The sequence below is a fragment of the Apis cerana genome, linkage group LG6 (assembly GCF_029169275.1).
Source record: "Apis cerana isolate GH-2021 linkage group LG6, AcerK_1.0, whole genome shotgun sequence".
Taxonomy (NCBI): domain Eukaryota; kingdom Metazoa; phylum Arthropoda; class Insecta; order Hymenoptera; family Apidae; genus Apis; species Apis cerana.
In genome coordinates this window covers 13,849,149-13,862,815 of record NC_083857.1, presented here as the reverse complement: position 1 = coordinate 13,862,815, position 13,667 = coordinate 13,849,149, and the positions used below count along the sequence as shown (strand labels likewise).

At 35.2% G+C, this 13,667-nt stretch overlaps 1 protein-coding gene across 4 annotated transcripts in view; it reads left to right on the top strand.

Moving 5' to 3' along the window:
* The first annotated feature begins 432 nt into the window (after nucleotides 1–432).
* The window catches only part of LOC108003814 (MOB kinase activator-like 2), a 45,890-nt gene continuing 32,655 nt past the window's right edge, over nucleotides 433–13,667 (top strand). For 2 of the 4 annotated variants that reach the window (XM_062076546.1, XM_017066329.3), the window contains exon 1: nucleotides 433–870. In XM_062076546.1, the coding sequence (XP_061932530.1) occupies nucleotides 776–870 (95 nt within the window). In that variant the 5' untranslated portion in view covers nucleotides 433–775. Of the gene's footprint in view, nucleotides 871–5,700; nucleotides 5,979–12,636; nucleotides 13,040–13,667 lie in introns of those variants that run through there. The other 2 variants (XM_062076542.1, XM_062076540.1) reach the window with 2 other exon arrangements.

The following is a 13,667-nucleotide window of genomic DNA, read 5'->3' as shown; positions in this document are numbered from 1 at the left end:
AATTCTTCTTTACGTATTCTACGTGTCATCGATCGTACGAGGAATCACTAGATCAAAGAGGATATATATTTTTGATTCGATAATGATATATGTAGGCCAAAACAATAATCAAAGAGTATTTCAATTATGGATTTTAATATAACTTTTCCACAATTCTCTACAATTCAATATTGATTTTCTTTATCTTATAGATAACTTTTTAAAATATCTAATAATAAATCTGATACGTATAAATATAAAAATAATCAATGATTTTAATATACCATATCAATCTATCCGACGCTAGGTCAAAATAAAGGAATCGTGCGTATAGGCCTTTATATTTTATTTTTTCCTTTATTCCCCGCTTTTTTCGTACCCCCTACCACTCACTACTACTCCCTCTCCGAGACCCATCTTCCCCCACCGAAAAGGCAACGACGACCGCGAGTCGCTTTCTCCGTTTATCGTGTAGCGGCCGATAGCCGATAGCGGTCACTGGTACCTGGCGAACGCCTGGAGAACGGCGACGTCAGTCTGTGCTTCGTTACTCGTTGTATCCGTGCGCGTCTCAATCACGCGTATCTAGCGTCGTGTCTTCTGTCTGCATTCTTCCCCTTCTTTCTCGTTTCGCCCATTCCTATTTCAATTAGTATATTCTGGTTCTATTTTATACCGTTCCTCTGTTTCAATTCCTTCGTTCCAATCGTTTCGCTGGCCAGTTTTCCTGATCCTTTGCGACAAAGCGGTTAGTGTGTTGTGTCTTTCTCGTGAAGTGTTCAGTGTAATTGGTTCGATGTTTGGCCTAGGAAGCAGGAAGGTACTCAAATACTCGGCCATCGACACTTCTCTTTCCATCGACGTCGAGGACACCGTCACGTGTTTCTGCAGGTCAGTCTTCGCATCATGCGCCTGCGCGCATCTCAACCGGCAAGGATTCGCGAGAGCCCTTTGAATATTCTACCTAACGAACTTTCTTTGTTGCCAATCGTGACTAATTTTGAGGAAAATCGAATTTGTTGAGTAAGAGTTGAACAGATGCAAAACTGAAAGATTCCATTAATATAATGTAATTTAGAAGCCTTGATATTAACTTGCTTTTGGGATATTTTCTGGAATGCAAATGCGGTTTTGAGGTTAAGTGGAACTGTAGGAATTATATAAGTTTTTGGAGAATTCTATGTATGCTGTGTTATTGAGAAACAATAATGAATGTTTACTGTTATGTCTCGAGCGTAACACGAATAATTATACGGATTGAAAGAAATAGTAGGAAAATGAATAGGTGAAATAAGTGTTTGTGAATTTTAGAAAATTATGATACTAGCAATAGTATTTTTGCTTATAATTATTATACGAATTGTTTAAATAATAAGATATTAGAAAAAGTAAATAAATTTTAGCATATTAGTTTAGATTATGTTAAATATTAAAAAATATTATTTTCGAAATCATAAGTTATAACTATATATAAGGATTTTTCTTCTTCAAAATACATTTAGAAGGTTAGACGTATGAATTGTTTTCGTTAAAATCAATATTTGCAGAGTTCCTCAAACAATTCCAGTTGCATGTATTCGTCTTATGTATTCGTCTAATTAAATAAAAAACGCAAATAGTTTGTTGAAAACAGATAATAAAAAATACGTATTCAATTTAATTTATTGTATGTGCAAATTTATTAATATTTATTCTTAAAACGATTTTTATTTGTTAATTATGTTAATTAATTACTGATTATAATAATATTTTTCATACGAAATAAAACTATTTCCGTATTTCTGAGAATTTGGGTCAAGATAACTTGTAATATATTGATCAATAAAAATTCAATAAAATATAAATAAATTATACCAGTTCTTGAAAGTAGTATATTGAAACATAAATGCTTGTAAATTACAAGCAATGCTAGCAAATCATTTGAATAATAAATTACATACCTATTAATCATTCTTAAAAAAAGTTGTTGAAAAAAAGGGAAAGAAGAAAATCTTGAATCTATCAATCATTTATTACTTACTTTTATCTCGGTTTAAACTATCATAGATTATCATGTTCTTTCACTATTTCTAATCTTATTTATACCAAATTTTCAACGATGTGAATACTTAAAACTAGAATTATTTAAAACTAAACTGATAGTTGCTCTAATATTGTCACGTAGGAGGAAAACAAATATATTCGTATTTCGGTTTGCCCTATAAGTTTTTCTAGGCTGAAACAAATGTAACCGAGTGCACTCGAGGTAGAACTTTTTGAAATCTGTTTGTCTCGAGAATTGTTTGAACGGCGCGATAACAAGCGAGCGAGAGATCAGTCTTGACACGTCAGCCGATGCTGAGACAATGTGCAAACAATTGGTGGCGAAAGAATTAACAGTCTTATCGGCACGTGGTAATAAGGCTAAAAGAAATGAACAATAAAAAAAATATCATGATCCAATTTCTCAATAAATAAGTTAATAAATAATATACGTATGTAGTACAGATATCTAGATAATGATATCTAAAAAATCTAGATAATAATTCGTCGAGGATTGTTTTTCTGATTGCGAAAATCAAGATGGCATTGAATAGCATTGCGTGTCAAGCGTTTTCTAACATTGCGATTTCATTAGATAGATAGAGTTAAAGGAATCGTGGGAAGCGAATGATTCATTGTAGATGTTGAAACTTTAGAACAGTAATACAATATAAATAAACGCAGAAGAATTAAAATTATCATTTTTCTTACATATACCAGTTTTTGTATCGTAAAGTTCTAATTTTTTTTTAATTTTTTGGAATGATAGAATTAGTCGATTTAAAATTTAAAAAATTCGATCGAAAGTATTTGTAATTAAACACACGCACACGGTTGAACGAAAAATTCATTCAAAATGAAAATCGAAGTTTTTACGTAGAAAAAATTATAAAAGTTTTTAAACAACATTTTGATGAAAATACCGAGATATAAAATATCTAAAAATCTAATTCTTGAATTTGGATTTGTTCGAATTAGAACTTTTTCGCATAGATTTGAGAAATTTCAAAATTTATTCCCACCAAGTTTGTCGAGTTAAATAATAAAATGAAAAGAATCGACTGGGGTTTCCATGCAATAATCTAGCTTCAGGAGTTAGATTGAAATTCGTTCGAGTTGAAATTCGAATTGAAGTGAATCGGTAAGGAAATTGCTTGTATCAGACGTACGCTTGCCATCTCTTCGACTCGAATCTCTCCCGAATCGAATTAAAAATAGTTCCGAACTGAGACGTATATTTAATTGAGACAAACCGGATATACTTTAACCAAATCTGCAGCTGTTCAATTTAATTCACTTCGGTTGGCATGCATTATTTTTGGATTCACCTGTGTAACATTTCATTCGGGAAACGGGAAGCTTCTTGAAACGATCTTTCCTAAATTCTCAATGAAACAACCGATGAAAACTATTAATAAGGACAAAAGTGTAACTACAAATTTCCGTCTACTTATAATTATGATTGATAATTTCACCGTCCAACTTCGACTTTATCATCGATTTAATATCGAAAAAAACAAAAATGACGCGTCCAAGACGTCTTTCGTGAAATTCATTGGAAAATTCATCAACCATCTGGCCGTTCGAGCGTATCCAATATATATATATATATATTATTGCTTAATCGACTGATAATTATCTGCTGCTTCGTGAAACTTTCTAAAAAAGGGTACATAAATAAAAGGGAAAGATTAATAAAATTTTTCTTAATAATAAATTGATAATCTAGGATCAAAAATAGAACGGTCGACGTGTAATTGATTTTCCGATAAATTCTTACCATCTTCTTGCGAATTCTAAAATTGTGAGAACGAAAGGAGAAAAAAGTTGGTTATTTTAAATCGCAAATTGTCGAATATTCGTTCGAACAATTTCCAATGAAATCAGCATGATTTATGAATACGTAATGCGTTAACAGAAATATATCGAAGAAATTTATTCGTGAAGAGATGATGTATCTTCTTCAAGAATGTTATGTTAAAATGCAACATTGAAATATCGCAATCGATTAACAACATACTCCTTATTATAAAAGTATAGAAATAAATGGATTTTGAAGACTCTCTCAAAAAAAAAAAAACAAGTGTGATTAAAAATTTAAAATATATCTTAGAACCGTTCTTTCAAACTTCGTATTACTTTATATTTTTGGCTAGGAAAGTTCACTTTTTTTGAGAACGAAATCCTCTAAAAATATCGAAATATCATTCGAAGTCAATTAAGACGCTTAATAACGAATTTTATATCGTCTCTTGGAGCGAATCGAAAGAAAGATGAAAAATTCCAATTCGAATAATGGTGAAACGGCGCAGTGTCAAGATTCTCGATTTATCCTTTCACGCGGTTTATTTTTCCTCCATGACGACTTCGGCTAACGCCAAGGCCGTTCTTCGATCGCTCGCGTTTCCCGGAAAAGCGCGTGTTTTACACGCGCTCGACGTTCTCGTGATTTACGGGCGCGAACGCTGCACGAAATGTGACGCAATCCGCGATTTTCCTTTATCTTCCTTCTGCTTCCTCGTTATTTCGCATCGTCTTTTTTTTTTTTCTTCTTCTGTTCCAACGCTGCTGTATTTGTTCTACAATCGCTCAAGCGGGATGACGCGTAATTCAGGCTTGGCTTAGTATTTCACGGCGCAAACGAGATGGGGAAGATTACGCGGTTGAAAGGATTATTTTTTAAAATAATTTTATTCTTAGACTTTCGAATTTTTTTAAATTCTATCCTCGAGAAGTTTCTGAACATAAACGGTCAAAAGAGAGTTTTAATTAATCGAATCTTTTACCGAAATCTTTCTAAATCTTTACATTACCAACGCTCGTTGATATAAAAGCAACGGTGATGAGCGATCCATCAAGACGTATTACACGATGTATTACACGAAGAACATTGCCAAATTGGTTGGCACATCAAGCAGATTCTCCAGCATCCTACACACGATCCAGTTGGCACTTTGACTTTAACGGATTAACCTGTTTGCCCTGAATAACAGGTTCTGGATAGCATTTTGCTGCTAGCCAACATTTTTTATAAGGAGAAAAAGAAAAGGGAAGAAGAGAAAAAAATTTGGACACGTTACCGATGTATCAATAACGTTGCAAAAGCTGATATATCTCTTTGTATAACATCCATTCACAAATTGTAGATCAACGAACGGAATCGAAACGTTGTACCAGTCACAATGTGACTCGTCTGTATCAATTTGCGTAAATGTCGGCACTCTGATCGATCGTAAAGAAATTAGAAAGCACGAATAAATTGATAAAAATCGAAATAAAACCATGAAAATCAAAGAAAAGAATATTAATATCTAATTTGACCGGGTTACTTGATCCAATCTAATTTTCTAATCCTCGAATTTTTGTCGATAATCCGATAATTCTTCCCAACTTTGTGTCAATAACTTTTATCGAACTTTTTAAATTTTAAATCGTCCGATTTTCGTCGTTCTCGCGAATTTTCTAATCTTGGACGTGTCGATAGACCTTCACGTGTCGTTAATATAAAAACGATGGGAAGATGGGGCTGCGAGACAAGGACGAGAAGTCAGCCATTATCGGTCGAAACGCGAGAGAACGATTCTTGGAAAGGCGGAGTGGCGTTATTGTCCAGCCGCTTATGGCGCCTCTCCAAGAAACGAGCATTCGCGCTCGTTCTCGTTTATGTCTCTCGCTGTTCGCGAGCAATACGGCTGTTAGGAAGGTTAGGTACGCTCGAACCCGTCCAACCGTAAAAATTCTTTCTTGCCCGTGTCAGTTGAAGATGCGCCTTCGAACGAAAACGAAACTACGATCGAAAACATTCAAATATAAAACTCGTCGAAAGATGTTTCGCTTCCTGTGTGCTGGTGACGTGAAAAATTATAGAATGGAATAGAAACTGGTTCGATATCGATGGTTAAATGGAATAGCAGCGGTGAAACGTATCGTCACCTTTACGCCAAACGCACGAATGTACGTACACATTCGCTGTTCCAGTAAGTTTTTTAATTTTAATTCGAAGCGACGAAGCAATATTTTTTCAAATATCTCAAAAATATCGATTCCGATAATTTTTTCACATTTTAAACTATTACGTAAACGTAGATTATATAAATTATTGTAAGTATATATATATATGTGTTTCTTTTGAAATTTGCATTGAAAAAAATTGATCGTGCATTATTTCGATTCTTTTTCTCATTTCGCATTTTAGCGAATATACAAAGATCGATGATTTAGATGAAATTTTTAGAGGAAGGAATGTCGAGAATCGACGATGAGAAAGAACATAGGTGGAACGGTGGAAACTTGGAATTTGTTGATCGCGAAAGAAGATATTCTTTGAAGATGGAATTTTTTTATTTTGTATATTCATATATGTATCTCCCATACGAAAATAAAACGGAAAATCGTTTTTCAACGAATAACACGAATAAGAATTCACGAATGACGAATATTTTAATACGAAAAAGAATTGGAAAAGAATATTTCTCAACTAATTATATTTTACATTTGCATAATGTAAACACGTGAAAATTTCCTTATCCTACGTTTCAAACGAAAACTCAAAACTCAACTTGTAAATCCTTCGTTGTACAAAATTTAATCTGCCAATCATTTTCCCGAGCTTTATCGCTAAACTCGGAAAGGACGAACCTCTGTACGTGGAATAATAAAGAGCTGTATCGACGTCACGTGACCGATTCGATTTCTTTCGGAAGCTCGAATGCGGCCTAAAGTATCGAGGTTATGTCAATGTTTGATCGATCCCCCCGCGAACGTATCGTCGAAACCGTGTAACCACACGGCCGAAAATTAATATGCGACGTATTCTTCGGTTTCAAATCCGAATTTCAACGCGGAATGCGAAATTTAATTTTCTCTCCGGCGGGAATAATTGGTGGGCCAATATTGACCCGCGTGTTCCGCGGATAAAACTTTCACGCCCAACTCGTGGCCATACGGGAAAAGCTGTATCGTAATTGGTATATATTTTTGGCTGGTCGGTGAAAAAAATTTATTACAGGGAAATTAAACGGATCATCAACGAGCGGGAGCGATCGAAAAAATTGGCTGGTTTTCAAAGTTTTATTTTTTGCAATTATCGTTGAAAATATAGCGCCTATAACATATTATTTTTGGCGAAATTAATGATTGACGTAACGCGACCATCCTTTGAGCGATGACAATATTGCGTTCGATGTTGAAGCGTTGTATATATAAATTGAAATAAAGCGTGAGATTGTTAAGATTGTTTATGCTTGGTGTGGAAATTGTATTTGTGAAATTGCAATTTGTTGATTAATATTGCGAATAACTTGCCGATTCAATTGTCCGTTCGTTTCATCCATTGATTTCTTTACAGATTCCACATAGCAATAGTAGAATCCTCCATTTATCGAAATTTTCATCGATATCTCTTAATTAACCGAGCTAATCTCTTATTAGCTGAACAGAGCGCTGTGCGTCACTTTGATCGTACGATGAACTGCATAATCCGAAAAATTTATTTTGTAACAACAAAAATTTGTAAAAAGAAATTGATTTCCAATTATTATGCGAACCGAACATTTTAACGAAAATTCAATTCAACGAGAAAAAGTTTGATCGCTGAATCTAAACAAACACGTTACATCTTTAATTATATTTTTGTTACATCTTTGTATTTCAACGATCCACGATCACCTCGACATTAAGAAAACACAAGTGACCTTGCTCGCCCTTGCCACACAGAGATCTCGTTCGTGGCTGTTTGCGTGGCCCAATTTCGTTCTTTCGAGGTCTTCCGCGTGTTTTCAATGGTCACGATCGCTTTCTCGGGTTATCCCCTCGATTACCAGCGAATCGATCACCCTGTCCAATCAGTCCCAACGAATTTGAGAGCCAGTGCTCTCGTTCCCCGACTGTCGACCCTGACATAACCCTTGAAACGATATAAGATGGCGCTGAAACGAGCCCACGGTGACCTTGCAAGTGAACCGTAAACGATACGTTTCGATTTCGAGCGATTTTTAGCGCGAGTTACTGGCTCGGAAGAATCGATGTAATAATCGATGTTTGGTTATTATATTTTTATCGTCTCAAATGTAATTGATTTTTATCGGAAGATTCATTTTGAAAAATGTTCTATGTGATTTTATCGCGATTGATTAATTAAATTAAATTCCATTTTTTTAAAAATTCGAACGATAAGAAGAAAGATTGGAATTTGGTATTGTATTGTTTAATTACTTGGCTTGAGAGATACGATGCTTCTCGATGCATCTTTATTCTAAACGTATTAAAATTAATAATTAATAGGTGTCCAGATAAATCAGAGTATTTAAAAAAGGAGGAGGGAGAAAAATAATTATCTTTGGACTTATCCTTGTCGAGGAAAATCGAATAAAAGCGAGGACATTCGCGTGCTTCGCTTAATTAACCGCATCGTCCATTTGTGAAATTTAATTTTAGCCAAGAACAGCCAACTTGTATTTCCTTCAGTGGTTTTTTCCAACCGTCAAGTTTTCTTCTCTTTCGCGCGAGACTGTTCTTCTTCTTCTTCTCTCTCCTTGTTGCAGGGAAACAACGATTTCTCAGAATATTTTGTGATGGATTTTCGAGCACTTCTTCTTCAGAAACTTCCTTGTTATCGTAAAAATAATTTGTAATTATTTCGCTTGAAACATCGTAAATTGGGATCTGCACGAATCGGATCGATCGATCAATTTTCCAAGTTTCAACATTAAGCTGAACAAATTCCGAGTGGAAATTTTTATTTTCATAAAATTCCTTTCGCAGAGGATATTCCTGTAACAATTATAAACATTCCTTCGAGTAATAAAATACCCCCTTTCTCTTAAAAATTCTAATTTTTCTTCGTCGTTTGAAGAAGAAACATTTGACGGACTTCTCGCTATATTTGCACCGTTCACGCGTCCTGCACGGCCCACGGAGAAGGCTTCCTTTCTTCAGGAAGTCCATTAATCGGCTCACGTTACGCCATTTTTCGTCCCGAAAAACACTCCTAGGAACGTCTCGAAAAGGTTTCCCTTACGGAATGGTCTCTCTCTCTCTCTCCCTCTCTCTCTGTAGAAGCAGAGAACGAACGATCCTTTCCCTCCCCCCAGACAAAGGGGAAAGAATAAGGATTTCTGTTCTCGAGGAGATGGGGCGGTGGTGCAATTCGAAACGTGTATTTCTCGTATCGACTCGATGAAAACGTCAAAGTAGCTGCTTAATGGGCAGAGAATGGAAAGATCGTTTCTTTGGTATTTCGATTCTGTTTCGCTTCGTTGGAGGAGTAGGAGGAAGATGCGGATGAGGGGGGATATGGCTCTTTTCAACGAGCGTATGACAGAATTGGAGGGGAAATTTGTGATGAATAGGAACGATCGGATTCGAATCTTTTCGTCTATTTTCAGCTATTTCCATTCCTGTTGATCTTATACTCGTTAGAATGTATTATCTCTCCTTAAGTTTTTCAATCCTTCTTTCGTTACAATTAAGAGATTAATCGTAAATATTATAAATAAATTTAAATAATGACGGAACAATGGCGCCATTTTTCTAAACAAGCATTTTACAGATGGTGTAACATTAATTTCAGAAGAACGTTATAAAAATCTCGTTACGCAAGACTCGAATTACGATGTGGCATTGTAAAGAAAAAAAGAAAAAGAATCTTTTTTAAATATAAATTTTATCTACCACGACATGAAATGAAATTAAAAATGAAATTAGAATTTCATTTAATTTTACGCGAGCAAAAATATCGTATTGAAATTTATTGATATTGTATCGCATTTTATTATTGAAAGAGTAGTTAAACAAAATTGAGAATTAAATATTGCGAATTATCAGAGTTATTTCTCAGTCGTGTTGATATCGTTGATCATCATGATCTGATCTATCAATTAGGATTGCGTGGAATTGGGGATGCGTTTAAACAGAAAAAACTAACGCGAAGAGTATAAACTTGGTGAAAGCGTTAGCGATGATCTTGCTGATATTTCATGCGGATACGATCAATCGAGCACACCCTCTTGCGTGCGTACAAAGGATAGGAGATAATCGTTTTAAATGATATGCATAAATGCAGCGATATTACGTGCGATTAAAATGTGTAATTAAAATTTTCTTCTTTTTTTTTTACTTTTATTATCCGATTGATAAAATTAACAATCAAAATCTATCGTGTCTCTATGATTCTTTTTTATTAACGAAAAAATATAAAATTTGTAATTTTAATTAAGTTAAGTTAATTGAAAGTAAAAAAAAAAGGTCAAAGTTTTGAAAAAAATGAACCGATGTATCCCACGTATTGTTTTACCCTTCCGTTATAACTTTAAATAATAATACGCTTCAATTTAGAATTTTATTTTTACGTTAGATCTATCTAATATAAGTTAAGAATTGGTTATTAATTGTTTGCTTCAATGGTCTCTTTTATTTGAGGCTATACTTTTCTAAACGTGGAATTACGGTTTTTCTATAAATATTCGGTGGACGTGGTAAAAAAAGCAAATGGAGAAAAAGAGAGATAAAGTACGGACGAGGTTCGTCTCCCACGAACGATCAATTGATTTTTAACGTAGAACGATATTTTTTTTTTCCCGTGCACAATACGGTGCAATCTCTTTTCGGTTAGTAAATAAAAATTTCTAATCGCGTTGAACAATATAAAAGATAACGATATCGAATTGATTTTCAGTGATTTTTCCATTTTTAAATCGTATGGATCGTTATCAATATTAATATTTGCTCGTGACATATAAAGAGAATTTAAGATGCGCAGAGGAAAGCAAAATTTTCATAATTTTAATAAATAATCATGATGACATATAACAAGCTTCCATTTAATACTGGAAAATTTCAAATGGAAATTTCAGAGTGAAAGCGTGTGTGAGAGAATAAATATATTATATTTGACGTGGAAAAACTCAATTTATCGAATTTCCTCGACAAAGATGATCAATTATTTTGAAATTGAATCGTTTCTAAATTATTTTTTAAAATAACTTTAATTTAATTTCGTATCGCGAAAAATAACAGAGAGAATTCCAACTTAATTTTTCTTATGGTGTGAGTACATTGCGCGCCTATCCTCTCTCTCTCTCTAGTTTCTGCACAGAAATCGTGCACATGACCCATTTCACCGCTCTGCTTTCCTTCCCCCTCTGTCACTGTTTACTTTTCTCCCTCTCTTTTCAACTCTCTTCTCGTTCTTCTTCGTTCCGCAGCATCATCCTTCCCCCTCTTATTTTCTCCATTCTTACGATTCCTTATCCCCCCTCCCTCCCCCCACCTTGCTCGAACCTTGCAATTTTCCCAAGAACTCGTTCCCTCCTCGATCCCCATCGATGCATCCTCCTCCGTATAAACAACTCACCCTCTACGGAATTCTAACTCACACATCCACTCTCTGCATTGTACATAAGTAGGTATGCATCGTGTATACGCTTCTGTTTACGGAATCATATCATTGGACATCATTCCCCATAGGTATGCTGTATACTCTGTGCACATTGTTGTTTAAGTCAATCCCGAACGAATATGCGTGTAAACGTTGTGTGTACATAAATGAATGTTGACGTATTTTTGGAAAAAATAACTCTAATTTACTTTTATTAACGTAGTATTTAAATAAAATGGTCGAAAAGCCTCGAAGAAATTTCCCCAAGGTGAACAGAGAGAAATCTAAAAGTGTATCAGTTAACGTGTTTAAAGTCTAACTCTAATTTACTTTTGCTAGTCTAGCATTTAAATAAAATCATTGAAAGACCTCGAAGAAATTTTCCAAAAATAAACACAAGGAAATCTGAAAGTCTGATCAGATGTTAATTTAATGTGGTAAGAAAATGAATTTTCGAACTAACGAAAAGTGTATGAAGAATGTATAAAAGAGTATTAAAAATAGATATTATTCTTGAACGTTTACGTATACATACGTAACCACATTTACTCAAGCGAATTTTCGCCAAAAATCTCAGTCTGCAAAGTTATCAAAGCGGAACACGATGCGTAACAGCAGACACTTGATTTCATAACTGGAACACATAAATTCAACACGATATGAAAACTTACAACCGGGTGTATGTATATAGAAAAGAGTATATAATTTTATGCCGGAAAATGGCATAGCATGCTAGTAACGAGATCAAGCTTAACGTGTGTTCATAAATCTGAATCGAATTCTAAAGTTACGCTTCACAATACTGTCCAATTAACTATCCTGTATAATTGTCTCAAAAACTATCAAAAAAATTCGTGTATAAGACACTATTACATATAAAACAACTCAAACAATCCTATGCCTTTTTTAGCGCAATAGTTTTTTTTTCACCACGTAATTGCATCGCTCATATTAAATTAATTATTTTTCAACATCTTTTCAACATAAAAATCGAAGCAAAGCAATTAAAAATGCAACGAGATCCAAAATGATCGCAATTGTACCTTATAATATATATATATATATCTTCGTTCACGTCAAATCGAACGGAATAAAAGAAACGAATATTCCTCCACCGTTCGATCACTTTACACAACCTCGTACATTTCCACGACGTGTCGAGTGCGCACATGCACGCGCGCACACTCGGTTTCACGACGGTAGAGACACTTAATGGTCGCGCGGGGATCCGTTGGACTAAAGGAAGAGGAGAGAGGTGGTCGAGTAAACAAACGTTAAGAAAAGTTGACGCGTGGAAGGAGCAGCGACTGGACGACGTTGCACGGCCGCCTCTCGGGCGCCATTTCCGCCCATCGATCGGCATCCTTGGTCGCCGTAATCCTGGCGGAGGCTGCTGGCGCCAATCCGTGTTCTCCGTGGTGGTGCATGCATGCCACGCTCGACCAGGAAGCGACCGATCGTCCGGATAATCACACGCAGTTAAAAGCTCCTCTTGTTTTCGCCCTTCGACTTCCGTGTACACCCGACGGTCATCGTACCACCGTGTTTTTATTCGCTGTTACGAAAAGGAGGAGGAGGAGGAAAGAGGAGTCGTTATTCGTGCGGCAGGGGTGATTTATGCCCGGCTCGGGGAGCCTTGATTACCTACCAAGCAAATGAAAGGTAATTTATTCGACGGTGTGAATATATTTTAATCACGGCGAATTGTTGTGACGTCCCGAATCGAACCGTGTGCAGTTATTTTCCTCCCGATGTTGTAAATTTCCAATTGGGGAGTAATAGCGGGTGCGTTCGATTAAATCGAAGTAAATGATTATTGAACAGGGACGGATTATATTCGATCGCGAATGAAAAAAATTCGCGTAATTTAATCCATGTGATATTTAATCTTCTCTTTTTTTCTTTCTTTCCTTTATGCATTTATATTTATTCGTGCTTATGTTCGTGATACTCTTTTAAGGAAGAAGAAGTTTTTTTAATTAGCTTTGAGCAAACTCTTGTTGAGTGTAATGACACAAATTCATCCGAATTAAACAGTCTACCGATTGATTTTTTTTCTTCGCACAACCGTTTGAGTTTGTTGAAACTTTTAATGGAAGTCGCCCACTTTAATCAATCTGGAAACGTAATGATCGATATTGAAAGAACAGAACGGGATAAATAAAAGAGGTAAGGTAAATCTCGTTTGCGATTTAAAAATTTGATCGATGATTAAACAGCTTTTAAGAAATTTTATTATCGGCTCGGCTTCGCGACGTCGTTAAACGAGGATCTTCCTCGAGTTTAAGGA